This window comes from Marmota monax, unplaced genomic scaffold, assembly GCF_021218885.2.
Source record: "Marmota monax isolate L192 unplaced genomic scaffold, Marmota_monax_Labrador192_F-V1.1 WCK01_AAM20220418_F8-fsc00022, whole genome shotgun sequence".
Classification (NCBI taxonomy): Eukaryota; Metazoa; Chordata; class Mammalia; order Rodentia; family Sciuridae; genus Marmota; species Marmota monax.
In genome coordinates, this window is record NW_026695215.1 from 23,980,532 (window position 1) to 23,998,109 (window position 17,578).

General features: G+C 34.8%; 1 protein-coding gene across 16 annotated transcripts in view; it reads right to left on the bottom strand.

Annotated features, from left to right (window-relative positions):
- Window positions 1-17,578, bottom strand: part of Nek11 (NIMA related kinase 11) — a 341,889-nt gene that overhangs the window by 207,138 nt on the left and 117,173 nt on the right. For all 16 annotated transcript variants that reach the window (XM_058574948.1, XM_046431465.2, XM_046431459.2 and 13 more), the window contains 2 exons: window positions 7,778-7,842; window positions 6,699-6,825 (listed from right to left, as the gene is read on the bottom strand). In XM_058574948.1, the coding sequence (XP_058430931.1) occupies window positions 6,699-6,825; window positions 7,778-7,842 (192 nt within the window). The remainder of the gene's footprint in view (window positions 1-6,698; window positions 6,826-7,777; window positions 7,843-17,578) is intronic.

A 17,578-nucleotide genomic window follows, 5' to 3' on the forward strand; every position in this document is an offset into this window, starting at 1 on the left:
ATGCTAAGATTTTTTTTAGAGTTGCTATTCCAGCAAAGCTGACTAATACAATGTCCCTAGGCTTAGCAGATTTCAGCAATCCATCATCTCTCAGAATAAAACCCATGTTCCTTATCATGGCTTATATGAGTCCTCCACCATTGACCACCACTCCCCTCCATGCCACATATATGCATTTTATCCTCAAGTTCATGAGAAGACAATGAGCTTTACAATGAGAAGACAATGCTTCCATGTCCTTAATAACAGTGTCCCCCAAGTCTTCAGGAGTCATAGAAAACACTCATTTGCAATTATTTTTAAATTCCTGGTTTATTTTTTAAAATGAAGAAATACCAATACACGAGTTTCAAAATGTATGATATATTTAAAATTTTCACATTAAATAAATTAATGCCTTTAACATATAACTCCTCATTTGGAGACAACTTCAAACACACATATTTGAGACCCTTTGTGAATGATAAGGCCCAACTCAAATGATTCCTCTGGCCAATCACTTTCTTTCCCTACACAGTCCCCTTCAACTCCTCCAGTAGACACTCTCCATTTTTTGGTCATTGATACTTTTCCCTCTACCCAAAATGCTTTTTGTCAAACTCTTCTCCATCCTTCATCATTGTGAGCAGGCCCATTACCCACTCTGAGAATATAGTTGATACTCTGCACCACTACCCCAGTAGTAAATCACTACCTCCTTTATACATCAGAGCCCTGTATTATACCATAATAGCATATAGAATTTTTATATGCCTGTCTAGCCTTTGAGGACAGACACGAGAATATATATATGTCTTGATGTCTTTCTTTCTACACCACCACAAAGGGGCAAGAAGGAGTAAAGCTAAAGGTATTAGATATCCTGGTACACTAGCTTTCTGGTATCGAAGGGGAAACCCTACTTTGCAGCATTTATTGATTTCCATGATAAAAATACCAACTACTGAATGCTGAGTTAAAAAGAGATGTGGGTCTTGCTAGCTGGTATAAGTGGGCTCCACCATATCAGTGAATTATACGAGTAATGGAGACACGATTTTGGAGTAAGTTGATGGTCCAGGGCTGGGGCTGAATTTGACAGTAGGGAGAAAGTGAAGTTGGGGTTTGAGGATCAGTGAAGGGAGAGTTCTGGGCACGTGGAAAGGTTGCTGGTGCAGAGGTCATCAGTTAAGGTCCGTATTCTTTGGTATTATCCAAATGGACAGTTTTCCTGGCACAAACTGCTTCTCTAAGCCATTAATTGGCAACTTTTGAAATAAATTCGACCTTGCAACAATGTAGCCCCAGATTTGAGGCTGTGTTTCAATTCCTGATTGATAACCTCCTGTAAAGGCTCTGTTGAAGTCACCACTGATACATAACAAACCACCCTAAAACTTAGTGCCACAAAACAATGACCAGTAATTTTGATCATGAATCAATTTGATCAGAAATTGACAGGAAAGCCTTGAATCCATTCCTCACAGCACCTCCTGGGGAGGCTGAACTGGGGTTAGATCTATTCCAAGATGGGTCATTAACAATTGGTGTTGGGTCTTAGCTGGAGGCTCAGCTGGGCTGAAGATCAAAGGCCTTGGTTCCTCTCAATGTGTACTTACCATGTTGGCCTCTCAATATGCTCCTCAGGCTTCCTTACAATGTGGTAGTTGGGTTCCAAAAGCAAGGATCTCAGGAAAACCAGGCAAAGTCTGTGTCACTTTTGATGATCTAGACTTAAGTATTACAGTAACATCAATTTTGCCATAATTACAGGCTTACCCCAATTAAGAGTGAAGGACAACACAATAAGAATACTTTCATTAAAAGTACTATCAACATCATATTGTAAACAAAGCATGTGAAAAGTGATAGATTGTGTTGACCAGTTTCTTCCTTCCAAAGAAGCCCCTTTGCCCAGGAACCCAGGCCCTGCTAGGTTCCAATAGTCACATTCTCCTTATCTGAGATTCTCCTTTGCTACAAAGTGCATGGTACTGGGAAGACTCCATCCAAATTTGACTTTCTTTGGAATGACTGGTCTCAACTAGAGGTTCAAGAACTTAGTAAAAAGCTACTTACAATTAAGGGTGGTAATAAGCTGGGTAGCTTCAACAAAGGCAGGCAGCTTAACAGAGAGAACAGAGAAAGAGACAAGGAAATTCCAGCTAAAATCACTGTCATCCAAAGAAAACATTTATACCCAGGGCTGTACTCTTGGAGGAACAACTTGAGAGACTTAATACTACAGGGAAAATAGATTTTACCAAAATATCCCAGAATGTCGTCAAATAAGTAAGTAAACAAACAAGACTCAGAGAAGGTATGGTAGTTAAGGAGGGAATGAGTGTTCAGAGTTGCTACAATATATTATCTAAAATGCCCAGTTTTCAACAATTGTGAAACATAAAAATAAACAGGAAAGCATACAATAGACATTACCAGAGAAGTTGCAGATATCACCTTTAACAGACAAAGACTTCAAAGCAGCTATTATAAATGTGCTCAAAAAATTAAAAAAAAATGTGTAAAGAAGTGAAGTGTGATGAAAACGTCACATCAAATAGAGAATATTAATAAAGAGAAAAATTACACTAAAAATCACCAAACAGAAATTTTGGAGATGAAAAGTACAATTATGGAAATCAGAAATTCACTAGAGGAGATGAACAGTAGACTTCAACTGAGAGAGTAAAGAAGCCATGAACTGGAAAATGGGTAGAGTTTATGCAGTCTGAAGAACAAAAAGAAAAATAAATAAAGGGAAATGTGAGATACCATCAAGCACATGAGTATACATATAATGAAGCACCAGAAGGAGAGAGAAAGGAAAAAAATATTCAAAGCAATAATGGCTATAATCCTCCTGCATTTGAATAAATACATTAATTGACAAATATAAGAAGCTCAACTAATTTCAAGTAGTATAATGAAAAATTCAGTCCCAGACACCTCATAGTAAAAACTTGAAAATTTTCAAAGAACAGTAAGACCTTGGTTGAGTAAATTGTGATCTTGTATAGAAAACTATGCAAACATTTAAATGGTATGTAGATATATGTTTATTGAAGCAGAACAAGATTCCATTTGCTAAATGAAAAAAAGCAGCTTATAAAATTACATATTGTATTTTTTGGTAATACCAAATAAGTATATGGAGCAATTAGAAGAGTAACTATTAATTAATCATAGAGTGAGCACACCATAAAGGGTAGCTCTTACTGATTTTTATTGCTGCTTTTGTGTTTATTTTCATCATCATTGATATCAATTTAACAAGGATTTATTATGTTATAATCTTAAATTTCATCAGGTCAAACTTATAGATAATACAGAGTTTATGTCAATCATTTCATGCTGGGACATAGAAAAAAATATAAAATTGCTCAAATCTACTGTAAGTGACCATATGTTTTTCTACCTCGGCTTTTGTTGGTTGAAAATAATTACATCAGCGTTTATTCCCTAGTAAGGTATTCTCCAACCGACAGCTTGCTTGTGAACTTATACAAGAACTGCTCAGGTCATGGGCAGTTAAGAGGAATGGCCTCTCTTGTTGTAGAGTTTCCCTCACCAACAGAGGCCTGAAGAGGCTGTTGAATGTCAGATACTAGCAGGCCTGATTTTAGTTATAGGAGTTACCAACTTGGCCTGTATTTATCTTTCTCCTATATCCTTCATCAGAAAATAGGCTATTGCCCTCCCTAACCCTCCTTCTGTTCACCCAGGAAATATTCCCTAATGAGGACACTTTCTTGGTCCTGATGGACCAGGAAGGAGCTGATTCCTTTCTGTTTTCTTTCACCTGTAACTAAACCTTGCTGATACTTCTGTCCAAAGCCTGATTCCAATACTTGGCATCAACTATACTCCTCTAGTGTCCCTTACCCAGCTGACCTCCATGCTGGATCTCTGAGCAAAAATCTGAGCTTCAGCAACATCCAAAAGCCTCAGAGTGCACTCTAATGTCCCAAAAATGCCCAACATTATTTCCTCTACTTAAATCACTCCAAGAATTATAGGGCCACAGATCAAAGAGCCATCTGATTAACTTCTCATAACATGATAAATATGACAAACAGTGAAGTATTCTATTGCCTTATTCCAATACTATTGTCCTTTGTTTCTCCTACAAAAATTATGTATTCTAATTTTTCATAGTTTAGATCAATTTAAAGACCTGGCCTAGGAACCAATGCATGCATGTTCATATTTCCCCTGTAGAGAAAAATTATTTACCAATTGCTATTACAATTCAGCTGTGTTCAAAGCATTGTCCTTAGTGAACCTAATTATCCTCTTTCCAAATAACTGCTTATTAACTATTGGACTAACCTACTTTTAAGAGAGTGACTTACTGTATTTAAATACTATAAATAATTAAATCCAGAAAGGTTTAGCAGAGTGTGGAAGGAAGATGAAGTTACATATGGGTAAGCATTAACAAAAGAAAATATTATTAATATAAAACCAATTCTTCTTTAAGCATTATAAACATAATACATACAGCTATTAGTTGCTAAAGCAAAACACCTGTCAATTATTTATAAGAGTTTCCAATTCTAAGAAAGTATTTTACAATAAACAGATGCTACATGCTAAAATACAGAGACAGGGTGTCATCCTCAATCTAATTTTTCTAAGAGTGTCTCCCCAAGATTACTAATCACATATACATATCTGCCACTACACTTAATAAATATTTTTCTGTCATTTTTCCCACTTAGGTTTGGCAGTAGAAATTTCATTACCAGATAAGCCCATTTTAATTTAGACACAACAAAGGTAATTACTAAATTCATAATAAGATGGTTTGGTGGGGGGTCAGGATGATGATGAATCCTCAGCTTACACTTGCTGAATAGTTAATCATCCCTGCAAGGGGAGTGGACCTAAAACTTGGACAGATAAATTAAAATCTCTCTGCAATTTTATATTTGGAAGGTTTTGGCTTTGCCTGAGTCAGATATTTTTGTAAACATAAAACATAAAGCAACACGATTTTGTATTCCTATAATTCTTCATACACTGGTAAGAGCAATTTGTGAAAAAAAAGTAGCACTAACACAACTGAGACAAATTCTGTGCTTTATTCCTCCTTGTGGGTCCTCTTGCCCCATTCTCTAGGAGATATGTATCAGACTTGACAAGCAAATGCAGATACCTCATCAAAAGGAACCAGGTTAACTGCTATATGTAATTTCCAAAACTTAAATGATGGGTTTCCTAAATTAATTCACTCTTAATCAAATGACATTATGTAATGTCTTCAGATATCAACCTTAAATTATGAAGACATATATTTGAATCTGTTTTAAACATCCACAATAATTGTTAAAATTGTAAAGAGAATATAGATATGTAACTGAATTCAATCTGAAGCCTAACATTGATGTCCTCTAACTGAAGACAGTGACATCAAGATGAACAAGATTTCTCATGAGGAACAGGAATCCCATTGGTTTTGCTTTTATACTCCAAGGGCTATTGCACAATTTGGGGCAAATAGTAGATGCTGAAAAAGCAAAATTTAAATAAACTTATTCCTCTGAGCATTGTATTTTGTTTTTGTTTGATTTGGGTTTTGTTTTTCACTTTTAGTGGGGACATGGCAGGAGACCGTGGTTAGGGGGATGGATAAGGGAAAATGATAAGTGAACTGAAAGAGACCCATAGGGCAGAAGCAAGCTAACAAGGAAAAAACTCCAGTGAAGCCACTAGAAACAAATAACCAAAAGAATGAAACAAAGGGAAGAGATTTATGGGGAATTTCCACAGCCAGACATAATCTTGACAGTGTTCTCTCCCACTAGGGAGGCACCACAAGAACAGAAGTAATGAGCTTTATGAAAATTCCAAGCTATATTCCCTGTTGTGGTTCACTTTTCCATAACCAGAGAAAAGACAATTTTCTCCTTTATCTTCTTTAAAAACTGAAGTGGGTACATATTTCACACTGCTCATCTTTGAAACCTCAGAACTACTTACATTAATTTGCATACAATAATTATTTACTTAATTAACAAGCTCTCAGCTTGATTATCCCTTCAACCCTTAACAAGCTGAAAATTATATGATTCCTCTTCAAAGGAAAGACATATTCCCTAAATAGGATCTATTGCTTATAATAGGACTTACTGAACACAATTTCCACATGGCTTTTGCAGTGAGATTAAAACTGGTTCCATGACAAAGAGGAAGAAATATATTTAATACAAGAGCTCAGAAAAAGAGAAATCTCAGGTGTATCTATCACTGAAAACCCAGAAATTTTGAAATTTAGGTTATCTATAAAGCCAATATCTTTAGTAAAATTCTTAAAAGTAACAAGAAGAAAAAAATACTGAGAAGTAATATATGCCCCACAGAGCTTTTAAAAACACCAGTATTTAGAGTTACAAATGCTTTATTTAATAAGTTAGCAGAACATTTCAAAATTTAATGCTCCTGGTACATTAAGAACTTTCCCCTGTGGTTTAGGAACTAAAAATCCAAAGCAACCAATTAATCTATGAATAAAGAGAATTTTTGAAATCAATTTAATGAAAAATAGCAAGTTCCAAATCCAAAAGACCTTCTTTTACTCTGGCCACAAAATAACTCAAATGTCAAAGGGATAAAGTGAGTGGATGTAGTAAGTAAATGAGCTTAAAAACAAAATGAATTGTTCTCTTTAGGCAACAGATGAAGAAGCAATCTGGGCCAGCCCACTGCCCACTCACCAGATGTCTGACTTTGTGTCATAGCCTTGGTGTTTCAGAGCCTCAGGACTCATATAATGCGGAGTTCCAGTTAAAGTTGTGGCCAAGTCACAGGATCCCATTAGGAGTCTAGAAACTCCAAAATCCCCTAGAAATAATAATTAATCTTTATGAATACTTTAAAACATTAAAAATCAGCACTGGAAATTAAACACTGGATGTGTGTCTAATTTGATCATTTTATTATGCAATGCTTCTACTATTTTAAAGGGGAAGAAAGTGATACTTTAAATTCTATAAAGCTGGTAAATAGTTATAAAAACAAGTTTTATAGGAAAAAAAGACTGAGCCAGTACAGTGAATTATATAACCTAAAATTATTTATTTCTGGAATTATTAACAATTAGACAACTTGATATAAAATGCTTCTTCAAGTCTGAAATGATTCTGGAAGAGTTGAATATGATGATGGACAATTTTATCTGAGGAAGGGAAAGGTTTGTTCTTTAATTTACAATAAAGGGAAAATGTAAAAGACTTGAAACTACTCATGAGCATAACTATAGAAATTTGAATACACTGGCTTTTCTATTTTTGCCTCCTTAGATGAATGCTTTTATTCCTTCACTCCCTAAAAACATCTCAGATGATGATTAGATAATCTAGTAACTATGAAGTGAGGGTACAGTTCTGAAGAAATAAACACTATAAAGCCACTATATCAACATTTTAATTGTCCATGATAACTTCTTATTGCTTATGATAAAGTCAGTGGGAAACCTAGATAATTAATCAAACCAGTAAAACAAGTCTAACCACTACCAAGAAAGTGAACTCAAAGTATATTTGAGCAGGACTGCAACGTATATTTGTCAAATCAACCAAGCACATAGTAAATGTTTTATATCCCAATTTATATTGGATAATCAGAAACAAAACAATTGGGTTTAGTTGGACCCATCCGAGCAAACAAAAAATTGAGAAGTTTAAAGAAACCAATGATAACTCTAATGGTTCCATGTACCATATACTTCAGCTTGATAAAATAACATCTAGAATAATATGTAATGTTTTTGGATTACATATTTTTTAAAACTTACCAATTTTCAGGAGATTATTTTTCAAAAATATATTCTTTGATTTCAAATCTCGATGAAGTATCCTCCTACAAAAGGCAAAAAAAGGATATATGACTTCATGTAAAATATAAAATTTTGAAATTCAAATATTATATATGGTTATATGTGAAGTGATTCACAAGTTTGTGTGTATTATATATATATATATATATATATATATATATATATATATATATATATATTTTCATTCCCACTGATATATTTTATTTATTTATTTTTTTGGTAGCAGGAATTGAATCCTGGGTTGCTTAACCACTGAGCCACATTCCTCCAACCCCTTTTACATTTATGTTTTTGGGTTTTTTTTAATTTTGAGATAGGATCTTGCTAAGTTGCTTAGAACCTCACTAAGTTGTTGAGGCTGGCTTTGAATATGTATCTTTAAATTTTTTAAGCTGCTAAGCCATAAACAGTTTCAAGGAAATGTTTATTTAAATAAAGGTTTTAGAGGGGAACATATAGTTGGGAAAAGTTGGGAAATTAACAATTTTAACAGGGCAGATCGTATTATGTTTCTGTAGCATGATTTATAAAGATTCACAATATAGGAATATGTATCCCTTATAATCAAGTTGGAGATAATTTAAAAGGCACATAAATGACGGTAAGAGATGGCAGAAGGGGAAACTAGTCATTGTACCTTGATTAAATATTATTTATAACTATGGTTATTAATACAGACATTAACTTAGTATAAGGAAACCTCTTTCCCAACAAATGATTAATCTAAAGTACATGCCCACAAAATTAATAAAATTATTATTAGTTGAAAACCAGAAATACTGGTTATAAAAATAAATTGTTTCACCATTACAATTAATGATATTACAATTGTAATACATTTGTATAGTGGTTAGACCTCAACCTTCCAGAACAAGTTGAAATTCAAACTAAAGAACAGATCCAAAGAAAGGCTAAATTTAAATAGTTCACTTCATAGGAGACAAAAAGGGCACAAAATCAACCAGGCCTAAGGAATCAGAATTATGTATAATTTACTGAAGGTTATATAGCCACAAACAATTCTCACCTAGGTCTTTTCAACTATAGAAACTACGTTTAACCACTATTCTCTCCTGTCTTTATACCTAGACCTGGGTTATGCATGAGTATGTCATTAACTTTTTAATGATTTAAAACGAGAAAAATTATATATAGCAAAAGAAGGATAAATAAAACTTGGCTTATGCTTGGCTTATGCTATTAGATACCTACCCCATAACTATTCTCCTCTTCCTCTCCCTTGACACCATATCCCCTGAGCCACTAAGAAGGCTCAGCCCTATTAGCAAAAGGCAATGTATGTATATGTGTGTGTGTGTGTGTGTGTGTGTGTGTGGCGGTGGGTGTACGTATTGGGAAGTGAAGAAGCACAATGTGGTAATTCCTTTTCTCCCTTTCCCTTGGGGGTCAGTGATATGACAAAATTCTGGTCAATGTAAAGGCTTACTTTTCCAGAACATAAAATAATGAATATTATGAAAATATTGTGAACATATGTCAAATATTTTATTTAATTTATTAATTGAGTAAAGAACCAGTTAAGGTAAAAAACTGTTAGAGTTGTTGAGAAGCTACAGTATTACTAATAGGAGCACTACAAAACTGGTTAGTGACCAACAAAGCATAAACCATAATCACCAGGATTATCTCTTCTACTAGATATTATTTGCATCTCTAATGAATAAAGATATTCAAGTTTATTTCTTCTTCTGTAGTTATAAAAAAAGCCCCAACAATAGAAAAAATTTAAATTTTTTATGAGAGCTTTATACTAGTAGTAGGGTTTCTCCCATAAACTCAAACATGCATGGAATTTGATTTCAGTTCATGATTCCCCACATTCCCTCCAACCCTCCTCTCTGCCATTCTCTTTCCTCCACTCTGCTACTATTATTATTAGTGTGCTAGACTAATACTCTGCTCATCTGTTTATTTATATTTGATTGGTTCCTTTTACTTATACATATGTATGTACATTCCTACATACATGATTTTTTTAAAGAATTCATTCCACTTTACCTTCTCTTTCCCACCTCTCCACTATGCCTCTCCATTTCCTTCTACACTACTGATCTTCCCGTCATCTTCATGATATCCTATATTTCTTTCCCCCTTTCCATTATTTTACTCTAGCATGCATATATGAGAGAAAAAAATAAAGCTTTGAGTTTCTGAGTTTGGCTTACTTCATTTATATCACATACATATAAATGATATCATATAAATCATATATGTATTACTTAATCCATTTATCTGATGGTGGGCACACTGGATTGATTCTATAACTTAGATACCGTGAGTTGTACTGCTATAAATGTTGAGGTGGCTGTATAGCTCTGTATAGCTATAGTATGTTGATGTTAGAGCTTCTGGGAAGATACCAAGTAGTGGGATATCTTGGTCACATGGTATTTCCATCCCTAGTTTTTTTTGGAATCTCCATACATACTAGTCTGCAGTCCCACCAACAATGTACCATTGTATCTCTTTCCCCACAACCTTTCCAGCATTTATTATTGTTTGTATTATTTTTTTCTCACATCTTCATACATGTATTTTGTATAATGATGAGAATCTCCTTCCACCATCCATGCTATTCCCCTTCTCCCTCCCTTTCCCTCCCACCCCTATTCCCTATCTAGAGGTAATCTTCCTTCCATGCTCTCCCTGTTTGTATTCTTGATCAGTGTCATTCTAACTGTAGTTAGATGAAATCTTAGCAAACTTGTGATTTGCATTTCTGATTGCTATCGATAATAAAAATTCTCTATTTGTTGGCCATTTGTGTTTCTTCTTTTGAGAAGTTTCAGTTTAGTTCTTTTGCTCATTGGTTGGTTGGGCTATTTGTTTTTTGTTTGGTTTGGGTTTTTTTTTTAATATATTCTGTATTTTTTATATATTCTGGATACTAATCCCCTACTGGAGGAGTAGCTGGCCAAGACTTTCTTCCATTATGTAGGCTCTCTCTTTAGGCTCTTAATCATTTCCTTTGCTGTGCAGAAGCTTTTGAGTTTGATGGCATCCAAATTATTGATTCTTGCCTTCATTTCTAGCACTTTTGGGGTCTTGTTAAGGAAATTGGTGCTAGCACCAATATGATGTAGTATTGACCCTGTTTTCTTCTAGCACTTGCAAAGTTTCTGATCTAATTACTGTCTTTCATATATTTCAGTTTGAGGTTTGTGCAGGGCGAGAGCTAGCAATCTAGTTTCATTTTTCAACATATTAGCTCCAGTTTCCCCAGCACCATTTGTTAAAAAGGCGAATTTTTCTCCAAAATATATTTTTGGCACCTGTATCAAATATCAGATGGCTGTAGGAATATGGATTTGTCTCTGTGTCTTCTATTCCACTCCATTGATCTTCATGTCTATTTTGATGCCAATTCAATGCTGCTTTTATTACTATGGCTCTGTAATATAATTTGCAATCAGTTATTGTGATGCCTCCTGCTTTATCTTTCTTGTTCTCAATTACTTTGGCATTTCTGGGTCTCTTGTTCTACCAAATTAATCTAAGAATTTTTTTTTAATTCTGTGAAGAATGTCTTTGATATTTTGATGGGTTTTGTATTGAATGTGTATATTGTTTTGATAGTGTGACCATTTTGACAATATTAATTCTGCCTATCTAAGAACATGGGATGTCTTTCCATCTTCTAAGGTCTTCTTCAATTTCTTTATTCAGTGTTCTATAATTTTCATTGTAGACACTTCTACCTCCTTGATTACGTTAATTCCAAAGTGTTTCTTTTTCTTTTTCTTTTTTTTTTCTGGAGGTTATTGTGAATGGGATGATTTTCCTGATTTCTTCCTTGGCTGAATCAGTCTAGGAGTATAGGAAAGACATTGATTTATGGGTGTTGATTTTGTATACTGCCACTTTGCTGAACTCATTTATAAGGTCTAGAAATCTTCTGGTAGAGCTTTTTCTGGGTCTTTTCTTTTCCTATCTGATTCCCTTTGATTTCCCTCTCTTGCCTAATCACTCCAGCTAATGTTTTGAGGATTACGTTGAATAGGTGAGAGTGGACAGCCTTGTTTTGTTTCTGATTATAGAGAAAATGCTTTGAGTTTTTCTCCATTCAGTACGATGATGACTTTGGGTTTGTCACAAATGACCATTGTGACACTGAGGTAAGTTCCTTTCATCCACAGTTTCTCTCTTGCATCTTTAACATGAATGGGTATTGTATTTTATCAAAAGCACCCCTTTTTGCATTATTGAGATAATCAGGTGGTTCTTGTCCTTAATTTTGTTTCAGTGGTAAGTTACATTTATTGATTTGCTTATGCTGAACCAACCTTGCATCCCTGGTATGAAACCCACTTGATCCTGTTGCATTATCTTTTTGATGTGTTTTTGAATGTGACTTGGTAATATTTTATTAATGATTTTTACATCTTTGTTCATTAGGGATACTGGTATATAGTTTACTTTCCTCAATGAGTCTTTGTCTGATTTTGGTATTAGGGTTATACTGCCTTCAGAGAAGACTGGTAGAACTCAGCTGTGAAGCCATCTGGTCTTCAGCTTTTCTTTTTTGGAAGGCTTTTAATTGCCATTTCAATTTTATTACTTGAAATTCATCTGTTTAGGTTTCCTATACCTTCCAAATATAATGTGGGCAAGTCATATATGTCTAGAAATTTGTGTCTTCTAGACTTTTCAATTTATTGGAGTATAAATTTTCCAAAAGGTTCTTCTGATGATCCTCTATTTCAGAAGGGTCTATGTCGATACTTCCTTTTCACCTCTAATCTTATTGATTTGGGTCCTCTCTCTTTTGGTTATTTTGGCTAAGGGTTTATCTTATTTATATTTTTGAAGAATGAGCTCTTTGTTGCATTGATCATGTCTATTTTTTTTAATTCTCAGTTTCATTAACTTTGGTGATGATCTTAATTATTTCCTGTTTTCTAATGGTAGTGAGGTTGGTTTGTTCTTTTTCTATGGCTCTTGAGGTGGAGCATAAGCTTATATGTTTGGGACATCTCTAAATTTTTAATGTAGGCACCCAGTGCTATAAATTTTACTCTTAGAACTGCTTTCATACTGTCCCAGAAATTTTGATATATTGTGGTCATGAATTTTTTTAGTTTATTCTTGTCTTGGTATGTTTGAATTCCCCCTTCAAATTTTAAACTGGGCATTGCTGGGTATAGTAACCTTGGCTGGCATTTTCTTTCTTTTAGAGCTTGGAAATGTCTCATCCCAAGCCCTCCTTGACTTTCAAGGTCTAAATTGAAAAATCATACATGAGCCCTTTTGGTTTGCCTCTATATGTAACCTGATGTTTCTCTCTTGCGGCTTTTAATAGTTTTTCTTTATTTTCTGTGAGGCCTTTTGACTATGTCTTGGAGAGCAGTAAAAGCATACACAACCACACACACAACCACACACACACACAATAATGCATAATGAAAAGTGAAGAATAATATAGTATGTTTTAAAATGTTAAAATTTAAAAAGATAAAATTGAGGGGAAAAAGAGAAAATGGGAAGGAAAAACTCTTAATGAGAAATAAAGGGCTTATTTCTAGTGTGATGGTCAAATCTACTGGTAGGGATGAATTTTCAGTCCCTATATTTTTTGGTTCTGTATTTGTGTCCAATGTCCTTGTGCTCCTTGCCTAACTGCCAGCCAGGTATAGTAGCTCTCAGCTTCCAACCTCCCAGTACTGGGTGGAATAGATTGGAGAGTGCTGATGAACTTTATAATCCAGGTATCCACCCTGGAGTGCAGATGTGCTTGCCTGGCTGCAGGGAGCATCTTCACAACAGCTCCTATGCAGTGCCAACCATCATGGGACCTTTCTCCCTTAGAATCCAGAGGGTGAGTGGTCCAGGCAAAATTTGCCCCCCTCAGTTTCTCTAGTTCAGGCACCTCCTGAGAAGTTTTTCATAGGCTATTGGTAATTATCTCAACAAGTTCCCATCCTCCATACCCCTAACTGTATCTCTCTTCACAGCTGTGCAAGCTGCTTGGGGGACAGTTTTCAACACCTAGGAATGTATTTCTCACCTGCCAGGGTATTCTGCACTGCAGAGGGCTGCCTCTGAGGGTTGGGGGACCATCCATGCCATGCTGGTGGAGGGCTCTCGTCCCTCATAGACCACTTTCAGCAGACCACTTTGGCTTTGTTTTCACTGAGATGCTTACCCTATCAACTCTGTGTCCATTAAAATCAATCTTCTTCTGTAAAACCCAGGTATCCCTATGTCAATTTTTCTTTTCATTTTTAGTTTTTTTGTCCACTGATCACACTTTTCTTTTGTCTGCATTCCCCATTCCACACTCTGATGGCAGTTGGAGCTGGCAATTCTCTAAGGCATTGTTTCTTATGCTCAAGTTACCAACTTTCTGTAGTTCTATGTTTTTTTAAATTACAATTTAGTATCATATTTTAATGAGGTTCCTTTGCTACTCACCTCGCTGAGGAGAAGTCATTCTATTTTATATGTCTGGACTGCTGGGTGGTGCTTCCTTTCTCTACTGCCATCTTCCCTCTCCCTGCTCATCAGTCCCAACAATCGAAATTTGAGTTCAGACCTGCACTGAAAGCTACCAAATATTCTCTTTTGTCCTTTTCTAAGCTTTGAGAAATTTCTCTAACATCAATGAGATATAGGAAAGTCTGTTGGAAGCTTGTGGAAAATATTTACCTATTCTTATAAAACACAGACAAGGAGAAGAGTGATATATGCCCTTTCTTATGGTTTAAATATGGTCTCCCCAAAAGCTCATGTGTGAGACAATGAAAAAGCATTCAGAGATGAAATGGTTACATTTTGAGAGCTGTAACCTTATCAGTGGATTAATCACAGATTAACTGGGTGGTAATTGCAGGCAGGTAGTGTGTGGCTGGAGGAAGTAGGTCACTGGGGGTATGCCTTTGGGGTTTATATTTTGTCTATGATGAGCAGAACTCTCTCCCTATTCCCTGGTTGCAATGTCCTGAGCTACTTTCCTCTACTACATTCCTTCCAACATGATGTTCTGCCTTACTTTGAGCTATGGTATTAGCTAATCATGAACTGAACTTCTTAAACCATGAGCCAAAATAAGCATTTCCTCCTTAAAGATTTTCTTTTTGGGGATTTTGGTCACAGCAACACAAAGCTGAAAAACAACTCTATTATTTTTTCTGGACTTACATGGTAATGTTGCAACCAACCTGGAAAACAGAGGATAAACCTGACTACAAAAGCCACTGAGGATAGCAGAATAAGGAGACACAAACAACATGAACCCCAGAGGATACTTCAGAGTCACTTGACTTAACTGATTTTAGAACCACACTCCTAGAGATTTCTTGTTAGTAAAAATAATGAATAAATATGTAGTACTACGGAGTCAGAGAGTCTAAGGGTTTAGGATTTAGAATAGTGAACTAGATAGCATACCAATAGACCAGTACTATAACTTCAGAATAAGTAAAACATTTAAGAGACACTTACCTGATGACAACTAGACTAGACAGAAGTTACAAATAGTAGTACATTATTAGCCTATACAATATGTTAGCAGTTATAAGAAGTTATTGGCTGGCACTGTGGTAACAAGACAAAAAATTTTATGCAAAAGATCAAATATACCAAGCAACTTGGTAAATAATTTTTTAAATTATAATTTATTTATTTTGTGCTTATAGTACCAAAAATGGCTCCAGCCACTACTCTGTCTCCCTTGTCCTCTTTTTTCTACAGCTGACAGCCAAATTTCAACTCTCTCTCCTACTTTATATTCTTACTTCTTCTAATTATTGTCCCCTTCATTGATAACTACATAGTCCAAGTTACCACTTCATCTACCCCTATTCACCCTTTGAAACTGCAAACACTTTTCTACCTTCTTCTCTCCTCTTCTTTCCTCACGCTCAACACCATCCTTAATACCTCTTAATACTAATTGATGTATATAATGCCTGCCCCTACCATCAATGTCACAGTAATAATTAATATGGTGAAAGTCATAGATAACGTCTGCTGTTTAATTTTAAGCTAGACATAATGCTTGATCATTTACAGTTTTTACCAATGGAAATTGGTGGTCCTAATATTTCTGCATATTGTACCAATTAACACTGTAGATATCAAAATAGGATCTAAGTACCTAGACTACTGATGTATATCATTTACATAGATTATTGTTATCATTGCCGCCCGCCCCCACAATCTGTGAGGTGCTAGTAACATAAAGGGACCTATAAACTCATAAGGTAGAAACTCTAGAGCTTCAAATACATCCAGATAGAGGGGTAGAATGCAAACAATGTGAAAAAAAATCAAGGGAACAAACCATGCCAAACAAAACAGAATACCTCAACAACAGACTTCATTGACACCACAGTGTCAACATCTCTTAAGTTTTCTCAAATGTAAGAGATGAAATTCAGAAAGTTCCTTGTTAAACTGATCTATGAGGTAAAATATAATGTAAGAAATAAAATCAGAGAGAAAATACAAGAAGTGAAAGATGACTTAAATAAGGAGATACAGATCCTGAAGAAAAATCAATCGGTAATCCTTGAAAGGAAAGAATCAATAAACCAAATAAAAAATTTATTGGAAAGCATCACCAGCAGACTATACCACTTTCAAAGAGTTTTAGGCAATGAATACTAAATATATAATCTGGAAAATAAAGTTGACCATGGAGAAAAGATGTTCAGAGACCATGATCAGAATTTCTAAGAAATGTGGATAACATGAAAACAATAAACTCAGGATTTATTGGTATAGATGAAGGCTTGAAGATAGAAACTAAATGAATGCACAATTTTTTCAGTGAAAATTTCCCAAACCTTAAGAATAAAATGGAAAATTAAATAAGGAGGTTTACAGGAATCCAAATATACAAAATTGCAACAGACCCACACCAAGGACATTATTATGAAAATGCCTAACATACTGAATAAGGATAAAATTTTAAAGGCTGCCAAAGAAAAATGACAGGTCCATTTAGAGGGAAACCAACCCAGATCTCAGCAGATTTCACAACTCAGATCCTCAAACCTAGGCTCTGAAAGAAAATGGATGCCAATCAAGAATACTATAGCCAGTAAAATTAAGCTTCAGAATTGATTATGAGGCAAAAACCTTCCATAGTAAACAAAAGTAGCCTGCACTACAAAACATAATAAGATATTTCATGAAAAATAAATTTTAAAAAGTGAAAATCAGGAAATAGAGGAACTATACAAGAAGAATAGTTAATCAAAGGAAAAACTAATTCACATTAAAAACCAGAAATAAATCAAAATTAAAATAAATAAAAATCATATCACAATAATAACACTAAATGTAAATGGACTAATCTCATCAATCAAAATATATAGACTGGCAGATTGGATTAAAAAACAAGACTCAACAATATTCTGTCTCCAAAAGACTCACCTAACAGGCAAAAACATCCACAGACTGAAGGTAAAAGGATGAGAAAAAATATAATATTAATGTGGAACTGGTAAACAAACAGGAATTCTATCCTCATATCAGATAAAGTGGACTTCAAGCTAAAGTTAATCAAAAGAGACAAGAAGGACATTTCATACTGCTTAAAAGAATTATACATCAACAAGACATAACAACTGTAAATATTTATGCCCCAAGCAATGGAGCATCTACATAAATCAAACAAACCTTTCACAATTTTAAGAATCAAATAGACCATACCACAATAACACTGGGTGACTTTACTATGCCCCTCTAACCCTGGGTAGATCCATCACAAAAAACTAAATAAAGAAGCTATAA